We start from the raw sequence: 15,928 nt of genomic DNA, 5'->3' as shown, positions 1-15,928 counted from the left end.
GCTTTAGATTGGCCTTCACGACCATTGGAAGAGTGAACCAGCGGATGGATGATCTCTCTCTCTCTAACTCACACTTTGAAATAAATAAATACTTTGCTTTGTAAATATGGATGGAAGAAAGTACTGTTCTTAAAAGTATTTTCGACCACCGCCGCCGTAGCTCAACAGGCTAATCCTCCGCCTGTGGCGCCGGCACAAAATTATTTTTTTCTGAGGCTTCCAATGTAAAGAGTCTGCAGTACAAGGTTAAGGAGCAACAGCTCACAGAGGAAGGCAAGGGCGCGGCACAGGGCAAGTCCTCTGCGGAGCAGCCCCCGAAGGCACCTGTGGGACAGGCGTTGTGCACTCTGCCAGGTCTCTGCCAGTCCTGCTCTGTTCCTGAAAAGAACTCTGGGACTTGCAGCAGCACCCAGCCTCCTCGAATCTGCTTCACAGAAGACAGACTGCAGTTAAGTCAAGGTCAAGAGCTCCAGCCCAATCCTTACGCAGATGAGGGAAATACAGACTGAAGGGTAGGCAGAAAGACCCTAGGAAAACAAGGGGTCAAAGGACATTTTGCTACAAAGAGCCAAGTAATTCAGGGGTTGTGCCTACACGGCTCCAACACACCCCCACCCTGCAATGCTCCAGGACCATTACAAACACAGGCGCAGATCCTGAAATAAACCACGGGGCTTGATGAGTTCACAAGCACAAATAAGGAATAACCACGTTGCCTACAGTTTGCATCTCTCGCAGGATACCAGGAAACGATGCAGTTTCTTCCGCCCTGTCTCTTGACAATATCTGACAGACTTGGCTGCTTTACAAGTGTCACTGAAGACTGGAAAGCAAAATTCAATGATAGAAACGTTAGGCTGGCTTTTATTTTCATTTCTACCGGATCCTGAAACATCTTTCCCCACATATGTCACACAGAGCACTAATATCAAAGTGATCGGTGTGGACTGGAGATAGCAACGGTGACTGCAGGGGCCAGCATCAGCAGGACGCGGCCCGTGCTGTGACACCGACGTCCCACGAGCAGGAAGCATCGACTGTACCTTGTGAAGGAGGGAGCTTTCCGTCGCAGGGCCTCTGGAGGAAGAGGGAGTAAGGGCTCCGTTGTTTGCCTCTCCCTGCACACAGATCACATCGAGTGGGGACATGAGTGTGGGAGTGAAACGCCTTCTTCATCAGACAATCCAGTCTGTTACTGTTCACCAGGGTCACTCGATTTTCCATGAGGTACTCTTCAGAGTCACTGATAACCACACACCAATCTGCCATGTTGAAACCTGATGTGGTGCACAGTCTCACCTCCTGAGGATCACGGCTGCCATCAAACCCAGGCTCGTGCAGCAGCCTCACTGGCTGCTCCGGGGCTTAAACCCTCGGTTTGTCGACTTGAATCACTTCCAAAAAGGACAGGCTGGCACTGTGGCGTGGCGAGCTAAGTCGCTACCCACACTGTCAGCATCCCCTGTGGGGGCCAGTTTGAGCACCGGCTGCTGCACTTCGGGTCTAACACCCTTCTGATGCGCCTGGGAGAGCAGCTAGGATGGCCAAGTCCTTGGGGCCCTGCGTCCACATGGGGAGACTCAGAAGAAGCGCCTGGCTCCTGGCTTCAGTCTGGCCCAGCCCCAGCCAATGCAGCCATTTTGAGAGTAAAACAACAGATGGAGGATCAATCTCTCTCTCTCTCTCTCTTTCTGACTCGGCCTTTCAAATACATAAAAAGAATATCCTTAAAAAGAAAATCCAAAAAGGAGTTTTGAGGGAATAACCTCAGCAGCCATCTCTTTTTTACAGAACTAAACACGGTGATTACCACTGGCACACCTCAGAGCAAGCCTGCAGGCAGAGGCAGATTCAACTAGTAATTCATCTGAGCACCTGTGGTCTTTGACCTCGGTCAAAAAGCCTCCTCTAAGTCTGCCTTGCCTCACCAACTCGGACACAGCAATTTTGCCATCTGCAGGTTCAGTTCTTGGTCTTTTCATCACGCTTTCTCATTTTTAACCTTTCTCCTATATAGGACTCAGATTTTAAAATACTTTATATAACTGAGATAATCTAGTGAGGAAGGCAACAGATTTCTTTCCTAAAACACACGTCATGATAAACCCAAGTTGATTCAAACACTAGGTGTTGTGGAAATTGCTGCAGAAGAAAACTACAATCTAAAAAACAAAACAAACAAACAAACACAACAAACAAAGCAAGCAAAGCAAACAAGCAAACACTCAATAGTTATAGGAAGGTCCCATTTTATAACAAATAACCAAATCCAAGGACAGGCGATTAGCTCAGTAGTCCCATGTCGAAGTACCTGGATTCCATAACCAGCAACAGCTTCTAACTCCAGCTCCTTGCTAGTTTAGATCCTGGAAGGCAATGGTGAGGATTCAAACAGTTGGGTTAGGATAATCCACCTTGGAGAACTGGACGGAGTTCCCAGCTCCTGGCAGTGACCCTGCCCAGGTATCAGCTGGGCATCTGGACAAAGCACCTGCAAATGCGAGCTCTCTTTTTCTGTCTTTCAGATAAGTGAATCATTTAAAACTGTACCAACTGCTTAAAACCTATGGAAAAAGGAGCTCTAAACGTAGTCAAGATGCGCTTGAGATGCTTGCCGCCTCATATCTGAGTGCCTGTGTCCAAACACCAGCTCTGATCCTAATTCTAGCTTTTTGCTAATGCACACTCCCAGAGGCAGCAGCTCACGGCTCAGGTAGTTGGTTCCTTGCTCCATCCACGTGGGAGACTTGTTCGGAGTTCCTGGCTCCCAGCTTTGGCCAGACCTACTGCAGGCATCTGGAGAGCAACCTGGAGATGACTTCCACTGATCCACCCATCCAGCCTTAAATGCATCTCTCTCTCTCTCAGCTTTCAAATAAAATCCATCTAAAAATTCTCTAAAGAACCTCTAAGGCAGTTAGTTTTTAAAGCAATTTTTCAGAGGATATTCCAACATTTAATCATTTACATTAATAACTTAATGAATGCTGACAAAGCAATTAAGGGTTAAGATAAACAACAGACCAACATTGTATCATCTCACTGAACAGTGAAGATACAGGAGTTGTAACTGAGAAATGCCGCCACCAGGAGTGAAGCAGATGAAGGAACTTAAGCATCGTGAAGTACACAGTTTCAGGATGGCGAGATGTTGCTAGAGGTTAGGAGCTAAGAGGGAAGACCACACTTGCCCCTGACAGAGATAACCTCCCAGGGTCCACACAGAGCAGTACACAGGGATGCGTGCTAACATCATACTCCTCTGATCCCTTTCTTCTCGTCCTCAGCAAGTCTGTCTCTCTCTCTCCCCGGACTTCTACACACCTGTGTCTTCTTCTACCCTAATTTAATTTCACAGAGCCCTGCAGGACACTTTTAACGTCTCATCTTTCAAGCACAACACCTAACTGTTGAATGCAGCCTGCACTAGGTTTCAGGGGCCACTCACAAGAATACCCATCTCTGCAGGAGGAAAATTCAGAGATGACCAAACTCCTCAACCAACACGCAATCAGATGGGCAACATCTATCTCCTTCCTTCACTTGCAGACGTAGGCACAACCACTAGGAATACCAGGAGGCCCTCGGCGCATACACACACACAGGGAGGCTTAGGTAACAACTGAATCCTAGCTTTCTTCAATTCTTATCCTTCACAATGGGAACATATCTGATGATAAGTTTAGGCTAAAATGAAGATTCAGAGGCTCAGCCTATTTTTTAATTAAGATAATCTCAACAGGACAAACTGAGCAATGCTGTATCTTAACCTTAGACCCAAACAAAACATTTTCCTATATTAGATTCTCATTCTTTAGCAAAGTAAAATGAGGAGAGCAGTGAGTTTTAAAAACATTCATTTACCAGAAATCAATAGTGGTTCCATTATTAAGTTCATTAGAAGAATCATTTCAACTCTAAGTTATTTCTATAATGTGATTGTACTACTTATATAATAGAAAATGTTTACTTCATTTTTATTTGTTCTAATGAAAAATGAGCATTTATGTCAATCATTTCTAGTTCCTACTTAACTGGAAGAAGTAATCACCTCTATTATTATGACTACTTTATATAGCTAAAATTTTTCCTGGCATATCAGTATTTTTAAGTTGCTTAACCTTACATTTTCAGATAGCTCCCATTCACTAACTCTCTTCCCACCCTGAAACCAAACCAGAAACCGGAAGGGCTATGTTCTGCCCAGGACAGGCAGTCTTATCACACACTGCAGAGACAGGCAGCTTTATCACACAGGGCAAAGAGGAAAAGCAACCATTAGTAACTGGTGCCTAATGTACATCACTACTAGAGAGACCTATCATTAACTGCCCCAAATGATATCCTAAGTGTAAAATAACCCATTTTTCCATGAACACTAACAACACTCAAACACAGGAATTAATAAAGAACTCTATTAACAAGTCTCCTTCACATGTAATTCGATCTTAAGTGATGGCGATTTTGCTCTCAAAGTCTGTAGACCTTCTGGTTCATTCCAACAGCCAGGACTGGGCCAGGCCAAAGAGAACCCAAATATCTGAGCCACAGTAAAGACACAGGCCAAGTAAAGATATGCAATCATAGAGTTGATTACTTCAGGGTTCACCTCAATAGTCACTACTTCAGCCAAGCATTACTAATTTATTCAAGAAATAGTTCAATTCCAGAAGTGGGGAACTAAGTAACCCAGCTGAAAAACACCCAGAGAAACTGAACAAAAGTTCTGAGCAACCTGTACAAAGTCATCAGAGACCTAAGACTTAACTCAGCCCTCTTTAAGATATTCCACAAAACACAATAAAGAAGTTTGGAACCAATACGCAGGAGGGGAAAGTCCACAGAGCAGAGCCTGTTTGGGGGGATGCTTTTTCCTTTCCCTATCTGCCAATTTCAAGAGACACAGCTCAGAGAATGAAGACCTGGTCCAGCAAGGAGTGTTTCAGCATCAACGGGTCACACAGAGCATAGTGGACAGAAATAGACTTCCTAGGATTAAATGCACAAAGGTGACCTTGGACTGTTAACGATCCTAACCCTCGGGATACAGTTCTTTGCAGTTTTCTGTTCTCCTGATCACTATTAAAGATTACTTTAAATTATCTGACAGAAAATCCCATCTTCAACAGTGCGTCTATGTACAGTCCCATGTCACCTAACGTTTCAGTCAGGAACACTTTCGGACAGGCTGCATGAGACGGTGGTCTCCTACCACCCACTGGACTCACGGCCGTGTTAGTTTCAGCACGCACCACCATGCTTGCCTGAGACTACCTCATGCGTTTCTCAGAATAAGTTTCCATCTTTACATGATGTGTGACAATACTTGGTAACTTAAGGATAATAAATTTTAAGCTAGATATTTTAAAATACAGGAGTCTTTCCTTGAACTCTACAAGACAAAAACAAGGCCACATATACAATTGCTATAAAGTACTTAGAATGTAAAATACGAAATGCCTATAAATTATCACTAGTTTCCCCCAAAAAATTAAAAGTGAAAATTTGATAGAAAATATCACTTTCACTCAAACTATATTTTTAAAATTGAGTAACCACTAACACTTACAATGAGATAAAAAATTCAACTAATAGTGGCATGCACCATAGTACAGCAACTTATGCTGCTACAAGGGTCACCTGCACCCCACAGTCTGAGTCCTGGCTACCCCACTTCCAGTCCAAATCCCCAGGTTCCTGCTACTGCATTCTAGCAAGCACTGGATGATGGCACAGATGCTTGGCCCTTCTGCCATCCATGTAGGAGGGGATGAAATTCGAGGAAAACCAGTGGATGGAAGCTCAATCTCCCTGCCTATGAAACGGATGAAAAATAAATAAGCATTAAGAAAAATTCCTAATCTTCAAAATTCTTTCTTAAAAATTCCATAACATAATCTAATTTACTTTGTACAGTGTCGTCTTGATGTTGTGAAACAAAACAGGGCAAGAGGACACTGGAGACTTGGCAGCGCACACTCAGTGTTCTTTACTTCAGGAAGACGGAGCGATACACACACCATTCCCCAAATGCTGGGGCGGGGCTGAAGCCAGCATCCACCTGGGAGCTCAACCCAGAAATCCCTCATGAATGGCAAGGATCCAATCCCTGAGCCTTCACTGCGATCTCCTAGCCTCTGTCTGCACAGGAAGCTGGAGCAGGAGCCAGAGCCAGAAACCAACCCAGGGACAATGAAGTGGCAGCAGTGTCCTCGCTGCTCCCTGTAAGAGCAGTTCAGAAAGACCAGGCAGGAACTCTGCACTGCGAACAGGACAAAGCTCCACGCTCATGCACGAAAAAGGACCTCTAAAGCCTTCAAACCCTAGCAGTTTCTAGCAATGTGGGAAAAAGTACTAACACACATGACACATTCAATACAATGAAGCAGAAGGCAAACCAAAAAGGATCTCTGAAGAAATGTAAATCATAATACAAACAGAATGATTATGAAGCCTTAAAGGAACATACATTGTACTGAGGCCTTTTATTACCAAAAATCACAAGGACACCTCAAAAAGTTTCTGGAAAATGAAATTAAATGAATTAAATGGGGCAGAAAAAATTTTGAAGTCCAGGCAAATCAGGCATTTTCAAAGAGTTAATCAAAACACAAAGTTCAAATGAAAAAAAATCACTTAATTTTTCATACTCATTTAATAAACTTTTTGCAAACACCCCATATGCATGGATTTCCAAATATTTTTGCACCCCCTCCCATAAACTTATTTTTTATTTTCATCTTCCAAAGTCTTATTAAAGTACCTTTGTACACAGCCTGAAGTTTCTTTTGCTAGATTACAAACTTTTCGGCACCACTGCTGGGAACACACATGAGGCAGAGTTACCTGGAGAAGGGAGGATGGGGAAGAACTATTCACAATGCACTGTCTATAAAATGTGTTCCTTCACCCAGGTGCATTGTCCTAGATGGTTTCAAAAGCAGATTTCTGGGGGCCGCACGGTGCCACCACAGTGCAGTGTCGGCATCCCATATGGGTGCCGGTTCTAGTCCCGGTTGCTGCTCTTCCAATCCAGCTCTCTGCTGTGGCCTGGAAGGGCAGCAGAAGATGGCTCAAGTCCTTGGGCCCCTGCACTCACATGGGAGACTGGGAGGAAGCACCTGGCTCCTGGCTTCGGATCAGCACAGCTCCAGCCATTGTGGCCAAGTGGGGAGTGAACCAACAGAAAGACGACCTTTCTCTCTGTTTCTCCCTCTCACGATCTGTAACTCTACCTCTCAAATAAATAAATAAAATCTTTAAAACAAACAAACAAAAAATTTTAAACAGCATATTTCTGAAGCTTAGATTCTCCCATTAATATGCATGGCCAAGGTAATTTCTGTTCCTTATATCAGTCCATTCAGGTAAGGTGTGACTGGGCTGGGCCCTCAGTGTCAGTGGATACACACATAATGTTTCTTGTTTAAAATTCCATAAAGAGGAAGGGATACTGGGGGGGGGGGGGGACGACACGTTTTATTTCTTGGTCAAGACCTCATTTTTCCTTCCTTCTCAAATTCAAATGCACAAACAGGACCCGGCGCCATGGCTCACTTGGTTAATCCTCCGCCTGTGGCGCCGGCATCCCATATGGGCGCCGGGTTCTAGTCCCAGTTGCTGCTCTTCCAGTCCAGCTCTCTGCTGTGGCCTAGGAGGGCAGTGGAGGATGGCCCAAGTGCTTGGGCCCCTGCACTCACATGGGAGACCAGGAAGAGGCACCTGGCTCCTGGTTTCAGATCAGCACAGTGCTGGCCGCAGCGGCCATTTGGGGAGTGAACCAACGGAAGGAAGACCTTTCTCTCTGTCTCTCTCTCACATTGTCTATGACTCTACCTGTCAAAAAAAAGAAACAAAAATGCACAAACATCCTACACAGAATACTGGTTATTTCGTTCCTAGCCAAGTGGACCTTCAAACAGCAATTTCTATTTCAAAAATAACTGAGAAGTAGCTTTGTAACCAGTAAGACACACTTAAGAAAAGTGAGGGGCCAGCACTGTGCTGCAGCAGTGTAAGCTGCTGTGTGGGATGCTGGTCCTGTGCGGCATCCGTAGCAGAGTGCATGAACATTAACAATCAGATCCAGCTCCCTGCTGATGCACAAGAAAGCAGCACACGTCGGCTCAAGTACTTAGGCCCTTGCCACCCACATAAGAATCCCACATGGGAGTGGATCAGCAACTGAAGAGCTCTGTCACTCTGTCTGCAAATAAATACATAATTCTTTAAAAGAAAAAAAAAATCAGTAAGTACAGGCCTCTAATATATTTTTTAAATTGTGGAAATAAAAAACCAGGGGCATCATGACTTAAACTAGGAAGTTTTCCACTATCAGTTATCCTATCCAACTCAAAAAACCAACAATTGCTTTGCAGGTAAAACTAAGATTAGGAATTTGGTGACTAGGTCCAGAGCTTTTTCCACAACCCAAATCTTTCAGGTTAAAAATACACTAGGCTTCAGACAGGGTCTAAGAGATCTCCCAACAAGATGGTGTTGTGCCAGAAAATGGATAAAATCTGCATGGTTCATACTTGGTCTCTAACTCTAAACAGTGTCTGCCTTATCAACATAACATAGGCTCACATGGCTGTAACAAAATATCAAACACCATAAGAACTCAAACACAAAAGAAGTTGATGGAAACACCATGAGAATCTAGGGCAGGTGTTCCACAAACATGAAACTCTGCTCTACACAACCGTCCAAGGAGGCAGGAGACCACTGCTCTGCTCGGTCAGTCTGCAGTTTCCAAGGTCTAATCGAGCAACACCGCAAGGAATCACTGCAGATGGATACATGTGCATGCAAATCTTGCATCCTACAGAGACACCAGTCACGTGAATCGTGAACCCACCAGCCTGTGAAGAAACAGTCTGTGTGCCTTTTAAAAACTGGGGCTGGCACTGTGGCATAGCAGGTAAAGCGCCACCTGCAGTGGTGGGCACCAGTTTGAGCCCTGGCTGCTCCAATTTCGATCCAGCTCTCTGCTATGGCCTGGGAAAGCAGTAGAAGATGGCTCAAGTTCTTGGGCCCTTGCATCCACGTGGGAGACCCAGAGGAAGCTCTTGGCTCCTGGCTTCAGATTGGCTCAGCTCCAGCCGTTGCGGCCATTTAGAGAGGGAACCAGTGGAAGACCTCTCTTTCTCGCTCACTCTCTTTGCCTCTGCCTCTCTGTAACTTTGCCTTTCAAATAAAAAATAAATAAATCTTAAAAAAAAATTTAGCATTTCTTTCCAAGACTGGCGTATTTAGTTACACACAAAAAATCTGAAACTCCCAGGTGAAGATGCAGAGACCTAGAGTTCAGAACAAAACCAAAACCTAAGCTACAAACTTCTCACAACAGAAAGCGCAGGCCAGTACTTCTCAAACTCGTCTCCAGATCCTCTACAGCACAGTCATCCACTCAAGACTTGCTAAACAAGATTTCTAAAATAGATCCTAAGAGTCCACTTAGCCAGAATCTCTGGAGATAAGGTCCGTAAGCCTTCCTATGGACACACATGTTAGACAGACGCTGCTGCTGAGCTCTGGAAAGAGGCTCAGGACGAAGGCTTCTTGGAAGGAGTATGTGCAACAGCGAGAGAACAAGTGATGAAACAGGCCATCAGGGAGGGGCCAGGAGTCAGGCTCACTCTCCAACAAGAGCCTGCTCTCAGCTATCTGAGGAACACCCTCTAAGACCCACCTCTTGAAGATCCCACCACCACCCAAAACCACCACAGGGAGAACAGACTTCCAACATGACTCTTTGAGGGAAACCTACAGCCACAGCACAGTAAGGCTCTTCATTCCACAGTCCCACGTTATTACCTACCCCAGTGATCTCAAATCCTCGAATTAGTACTGAACAATGGACACATCAAGTGATGTCACAGCTTCCAGGCCTTACTCCACCTGCACTCCCTGGCCACTGAAGGTTTACTAGTTACTTTCACTAACAGAAAGGAGCTGATTATCACCTCAGGCAAACAAAAACAAATCCCTGCTTACCTGTAAATATTACAAGTACTGTACATGACTAATAGTATATGTGCTCTCAAGTATTTAAGCTGGTCATGTAAAAAACTTTAAAACTAGCCGGAGCCGTGGTGGCTCACTAGGCTAATCCTCCGCCTTGCGGCGCCGGCACACCGGGTTCTAGTCCCGGTCGGGGCACCGATCCTGTCCCGGTTGCCCCTCTTCCAGGCCAGCTCTCTGCTGTGACCCGGGAGTGCAGTGGAGGATGGCCCAAGTGTTTGGGCCCTGCACCCCATGGGAGACCAGGAGAAGCACCTGGCTCCTGCCATCAGATCAGCGTGGTGCGCCGGCCGCAGCGCGCCTACAGCGGCGGCCGTTGGAGAGTGAACCAACGGCAAAAGGAAGACCTTTCTCTCTGTCTCTCTCTCACTGTCCACTCTGCCTGTCAAAAATAAAAAAAAATTAAAATTTAAAAAAAAAAAAAAACTTTAAAACTTTCATACCCCCCCTTCAGTAAACAATCCCTCCAACTTCTTCAATTGAAACGTAACACTGAATAAAAAACAGTAAGAAGGACCCCCTCCATCAGGTGTGAAGAAATGTCTCCCTTACCACCCAGACCTCCTCCAGTTTACGGCCCCTGGCCCCATCCTCAGTTCCCCCTCTCCTCTCCTGGGAGGTAAACTCTCTAGCCAAAAGCTAACCCTTGCATCCGTCTTCATCCCAGTTCTTCACTTAGCCTGCAGCATCGGTTATCCCAGTACGGCTTTATACTTGACCTTCTCTTTCCGTCCAATCCGGGAATGTGCTCAAGAAAAAGAAAACAAAATCTTCACCCTTTAGCCAGTGTCTCCTCCAGCTAACAGCAATTCCCTCTTTCCCAAGATTTTGATTTCTCACCAATTCCTTATCCGTGTTACTTACAGAACAAAACCCAAAGGTTGAGTTTCCACTATGGAATACTCAGTGGCACTATGCTGGTGACCCCTAACAGTGTTCTAAAGGTTTTACTTTCCATCACTTCCATAAAGATGTTGCCAAGGGCACTTACCACTGCTCTGGTCTAATCACATCTTCTGAAGTTTGAACACTGCTCCTCCACTGAAACTATTCTTCCTGAATTGCCAATCTCAAATCATGGTACTGCTATGCACGGTTTAAAAAAAAAAAAAAGAAAGAAAAGAAAATTGTCTTCTCCTTTGTCAAACCTGACAACCAGATCTTGCTGACTTACAGTATAAGTATTTATCAAACTCCCTTCCCTCAATTCAGATACAATTTTTTGTTCTATCTCCAAAATTATATTTAATTATTATCTGAGAGGCAGAGTGAGAGACAGGGAGACACAGAAAGCAAGAGCTCATCCATCGTCTGACCCAAACCCCAAATGCCCTCAACAATCAGGTCAAGTCAAGCAAAGAGCCAGGAACTCCATCGGGTTCTCCCACATGGATGGGTCATCATCTGCTACCTCCCAGGCAGGTTAGCAGGAAGCTGGATTGGAAGCACAGAGAATGGGGTCTGTCCCACGCATCACAATGCCCAATCTGTGAAGGGGGAGGGAGGATGAGGATTATCTTAAATGTCATCCCCCACACTGAAAAACAAAGAAAAAGAAAAGCAAAACTAAACTCTTACTGGATTTTCTTTGCCCGCCTCACTCTACCAGGCCAATACGACAGTACCTCATGAGTTCATGGATAATACGTTATGAAAAAGATCATGCATAGATTTTAATTTTTTTGTACCAAAATACTTAATTTAGCTTCACTTAGAGATGTTCCATCCGTTGGTTCACTCCTCAACTGTCTGTTCAGCAGCCAGGGCTGGGTCAGGAACCCTGAGCTCCATCTGGGTTTCCCACAAGGAAAACCCACTAGGACTCAGCTAGCTGAGCCATGACTGCTGTTTCCCAGGGTACACATTAGCCACAGACCGGATGAGACTGGAACCGAGGTACTCCAGTGTGGCTGTGGGTTTCTGAGCATCAACTAAACCACTGGGCCACGTGCTCACACTCGCCATCACCGCTAACGTCTGCATAACCCATCACTGAGCTCTGGGTCCTCCTCTGAGGCAGGTACTCCCTATTACTCCTCTCCTGGTTAACTCTCACTTCGGGTTCTGCTCAGTGTCAGCTCCCACAGTCAACTTTTTCTGCAGCTGCCTAACAGAGTAAGTGCTTCTTTATATAACTACAACACTTAACAGCTATGTTATCTACTTAGGCATTTATTTCACTCAGAAGACTAACAACATAGCCTCAGAACACCACACACGATATACACTCAACAAACACCTGTACAACGGAACTCAACCAGATGTTTTACTCGCTGTTCGTCTACCACTTACAATAAAAGCTGCTGTAAAATATAATTACAAATCCTTCTGTTTCCAAAAATAGTAGTAAGTACTGACATACTGAAACTTAGCCAACAATTTCTGTATGTGATTACAGATAATAAAGCAACTAGTAAAAATAAAGTACATTGGCCATTTGATGACATTCTTATTCCAGCCTTTTAAACATATAATACTTTCTTTTTAAAGATTTATTTATTTATTTGAAGGTCAGAGTTAGACAGAGAGGAGAGGCAGAGAGAGAGAGAGAGAGAGAGAGAGAGAGAGAGAGATCGGTCTTCCATCCGCTGGTTCACTCCCCAGATGGCCACAATGGCCAAAGCTGTGCCGATCCGAAGCCAGGAGCCAGGAGCTTCTTTCACGTCTCCCACATGAGTGCAGGAGCCCAAAGACTTGGGCCATCTTCCACTGCTTTCCCAGGCCATAGCAAAGAGCTGGATTGGAAGTGGAGCAGTCAGGACCTGAACCAGTGCCCGTATGGAATGCTGGCACTGCAGGTGGTGGCTTTACCTGCTACACCACAGCACCAGCCCCATAAACATATAATACTTTTTACACTTTAAGATTTGTCATGAATATCTAACTACAAATGGGGAAAAAAAGGCTCTGATAAAAACAGCCTCACTGTAACCAAATCAGTACCTGTTAGTAAAGTATGATATGTTCCTTTATTACAAAAGGAAATAAACTACATTCTGATTTTGAAAAGACGAGGATTTTGAACAAACATATTATAATATATATAATATAATCATTGTATGAAAACAGAACCGGCAGGCGCTGCGGCTCACTAGGCTAATCCTCAGCCTGCGGCGCTGGCACCCTGGGTTCTAGTCCTGGTTGGGGCGCCAGATTCTGTCCCGGTTGCCCCTCTTCCAGTCCAGCTCTCTGCTGTGGCCCAGGAGTGCAGTGGAGTCCTTGGGCCCCTGGACTCGCGTGAGAGACCAGGAATAAGATCCTGGTTCCTGGCTTCGGATCGGTGCAGCTCCGGCCATTGCGGCCAATTGGGGAATGAACCAGCGGATGAAAGACCTCTCTCTCTCTCTCTGCCTCTCTTCTAACTCTGACTTTCAAATAAATAAATAAATCTTTAAAATAAAAAATTGGTCAAGCCTGTAGCTCTATTGAAAGCAAGGAGCCAGCATTGAGGTGTAGTGGGTTAGGCTGCCACCTGCAACACCAACAACATCCCATACACAGCACATGCTAATGTGCCTGGGAACACAGCAGAAGATGGCACACAGACCATCATGAGACCCACATGAGAGACCCAGACAGAGCAGGCTCCTGGCTTTGTCTTGGACCAGTCCCAGCCACTAACGCCATCTGGGAAATGAATCAGTCATCAGAAGATTTCTCTGTCGCTTTGCTCCATGCCCCTCACTGCTAACCACTTCTAACTCTGCCTTTCAAATAAATAAAAACACGTCTTAAAATATACATAAAATGGCCAGCGCCGTGGCTTAACAGGCTAATCCTCTGCCTTGCAGTGCCGGCACACCGGGTTCTAGTCCTGGTTGGGGCGCCGGATTCTATCCTGGTTGCCCCTTTCCAGGCCAGCTCTCTGCTATGGCCCGGGAAGGCAGTGGAGGATGACCCAAGTGCTTGGGCCCTGCATCCGCATGGGAGACCAGGAGAAGCACCTGGCTCCTGGCTTCGGATCAGCGTGATGAGCCGGCCAGAGCGGCCATTGAAGGGTGAACCAACGGCAAAAAGGAAGACCTTTCTCTCTGTCTCTCTCACTATCCACTCTGCCTGTCCAAAAAAAGAAAAGAAAGAAAATATACATGAAAGCAGAGGTGGGAGGCTGACAGGACATCACAAATTTTCTGGTTTTTCCTTTTAGTTGTTGCTTCATCCACTTTCTAAAATAATTCCACATTTCCATTAGTAAAACATCTGAATATGAATTCCAAAGATATGAGTACTGAGAAAGTGAAAAAAATTAGCTGAATCATGAACAAAGTCCCACCGTCCACAAGACGTCCCTGGAGCAGCCGGCAACAGCAAACCGCAAGACGCCAGAGAGCAGCTAAGCAGACTAAAGGGTATGTGGGTGAGAACAAATACAGCAATACACTGGTATCAGCTCTGGGATCTGATTTCACCTGACTCAGAAGATCATAAATAAGACTGTGATTGTTTCACAGATGTTAGAAGGCGTAAGACTCCTATGTCAGACACAAGGGACTTTATCACTCACAGTGCAGCAAACAACACAGGCATCTATCTGTATGCTGGTGTCAGCCCCTCTGCTCCAAGCCTCACAGTAACAACACAGTGTATATCTACACGTACCACAGCAGAGGCTGTGTCCCGGGTGAGGAACACTGACCTTGGGAAACCTACCACTCCCACACAAAGCAATAAGCAAGTCTCCTCAGACCAGCAGGAAGACATGAACACACACTTCAGGGTGGCTCCCTACAATCCTAAATCAGAACCAAACAAATAAACCTGCCAGGGTCTTGCATAACTGGGCAGGATATAGAGGAACACAAGCCACACATAGCGACGGTCTCTCCCAACAACTGCAGCCATCACTCTCACTGATAGAAAAGGAAGTTAAAAACACGGGAAAAAGAAAAGCTATCACCATGAACTCATGCAACATCACCACATGCAATCACATGGGGCAGCCATTTGGACTAATGGTTAAGATGCTAGCTAGAATGCACTGGAGTCAGTTTAATCCCTGGCTCCAGCTCCTCTCCTGACCCTAGCTTCCTGGTACTGTGAACTCTGGGAGGCAACAGCAATGCCAACAATCTGGGAAACCTGTGCTGAGTTTCAGGCTCCCAGTTTCAAAGCAGCACAATTCTATACACTACAGACATCTATGAACCAGCAGATGTGATCTCTAATGAAATCAACAAACAGATGTTAGGGCCAGCACTGTGATGCAGGCTAAGCCTACACCTGCAGTGCCATCATTGCATTTGGTAATGGGTTCGAGTCCCGGATACTCCACTTTCAACACAGCTCCCTGCTAATGCATCTGGGAAATCAATGGAATCTGGCCCAAGTGCTTGGGCCCCTGTACGCGTGTGAGAAACTTGGAACAAAGTCCTGGCTTCGTCCTGGCCCAGCCCTAGCTGCTGCAGCAATGTGGGGAGTGAACAAGCAGATGCAAGATCACGGTCTCTCTCCTTCCCTCTTTCTTTCACATCAATAAATCATAAAAAAAAAAAAATGTAAAAATCTCTCGCTAAAACACAAAAAAACACTTCAACGAAATAATAAATTTTGTACATAAAAGAACATTATCAGTAAAACAGAATGGCAGAAAGCATTTGCAAATCACACTGAAACATGTCAGAGTGCCAGGGACTGTTCAGAAAGGTGGACATGAGGGCTGCTCCAGACAGCACACTCAAGTAAGACCTCTCTGAAAAGGTGACATGCAACCCAAGGTGGGACACAGCAACAAAAATAAACTGGAAAAAATAAAGGCCAGTTGGCTACACATTAAGAGGACAGAGATCAATCACAGATGAGCACGGGTTCTGTCCAGCGGCAGGAGGCTGGGAAAGCTGCCGGAGAGCTTGAAGGGGTGGTGAAGAGATCTGGTTCAAGTTCACACTCGACACCGTGTTTCAAG

General features: G+C 45.4%; 1 protein-coding gene across 9 annotated transcripts in view; it reads right to left on the bottom strand.

The window, feature by feature from the left end:
- Positions 1-15,928, bottom strand: part of PPHLN1 (periphilin 1) — a 100,607-nt gene that overhangs the window by 50,903 nt on the left and 33,776 nt on the right. For 5 of the 9 annotated variants that reach the window (XM_062195082.1, XM_062195085.1, XM_062195088.1 and 2 more), the window contains one exon: positions 1,044-1,118. The exons of the other annotated variants lie outside the window; for them this stretch is intronic. In XM_062195082.1, coding sequence (XP_062051066.1) covers positions 1,044-1,118 — 75 coding nt within the window. The remainder of the gene's footprint in view (positions 1-1,043; positions 1,119-15,928) is intronic. 9 annotated transcript variants of the gene reach the window in all.

This window comes from Lepus europaeus, chromosome 6 (assembly GCF_033115175.1).
Source record: "Lepus europaeus isolate LE1 chromosome 6, mLepTim1.pri, whole genome shotgun sequence".
Classification (NCBI taxonomy): Eukaryota; Metazoa; Chordata; class Mammalia; order Lagomorpha; family Leporidae; genus Lepus; species Lepus europaeus.
The sequence above is the reverse complement of the archived record's forward strand: the minus strand, read 5'-3'. Positions and strand labels throughout refer to the sequence as shown.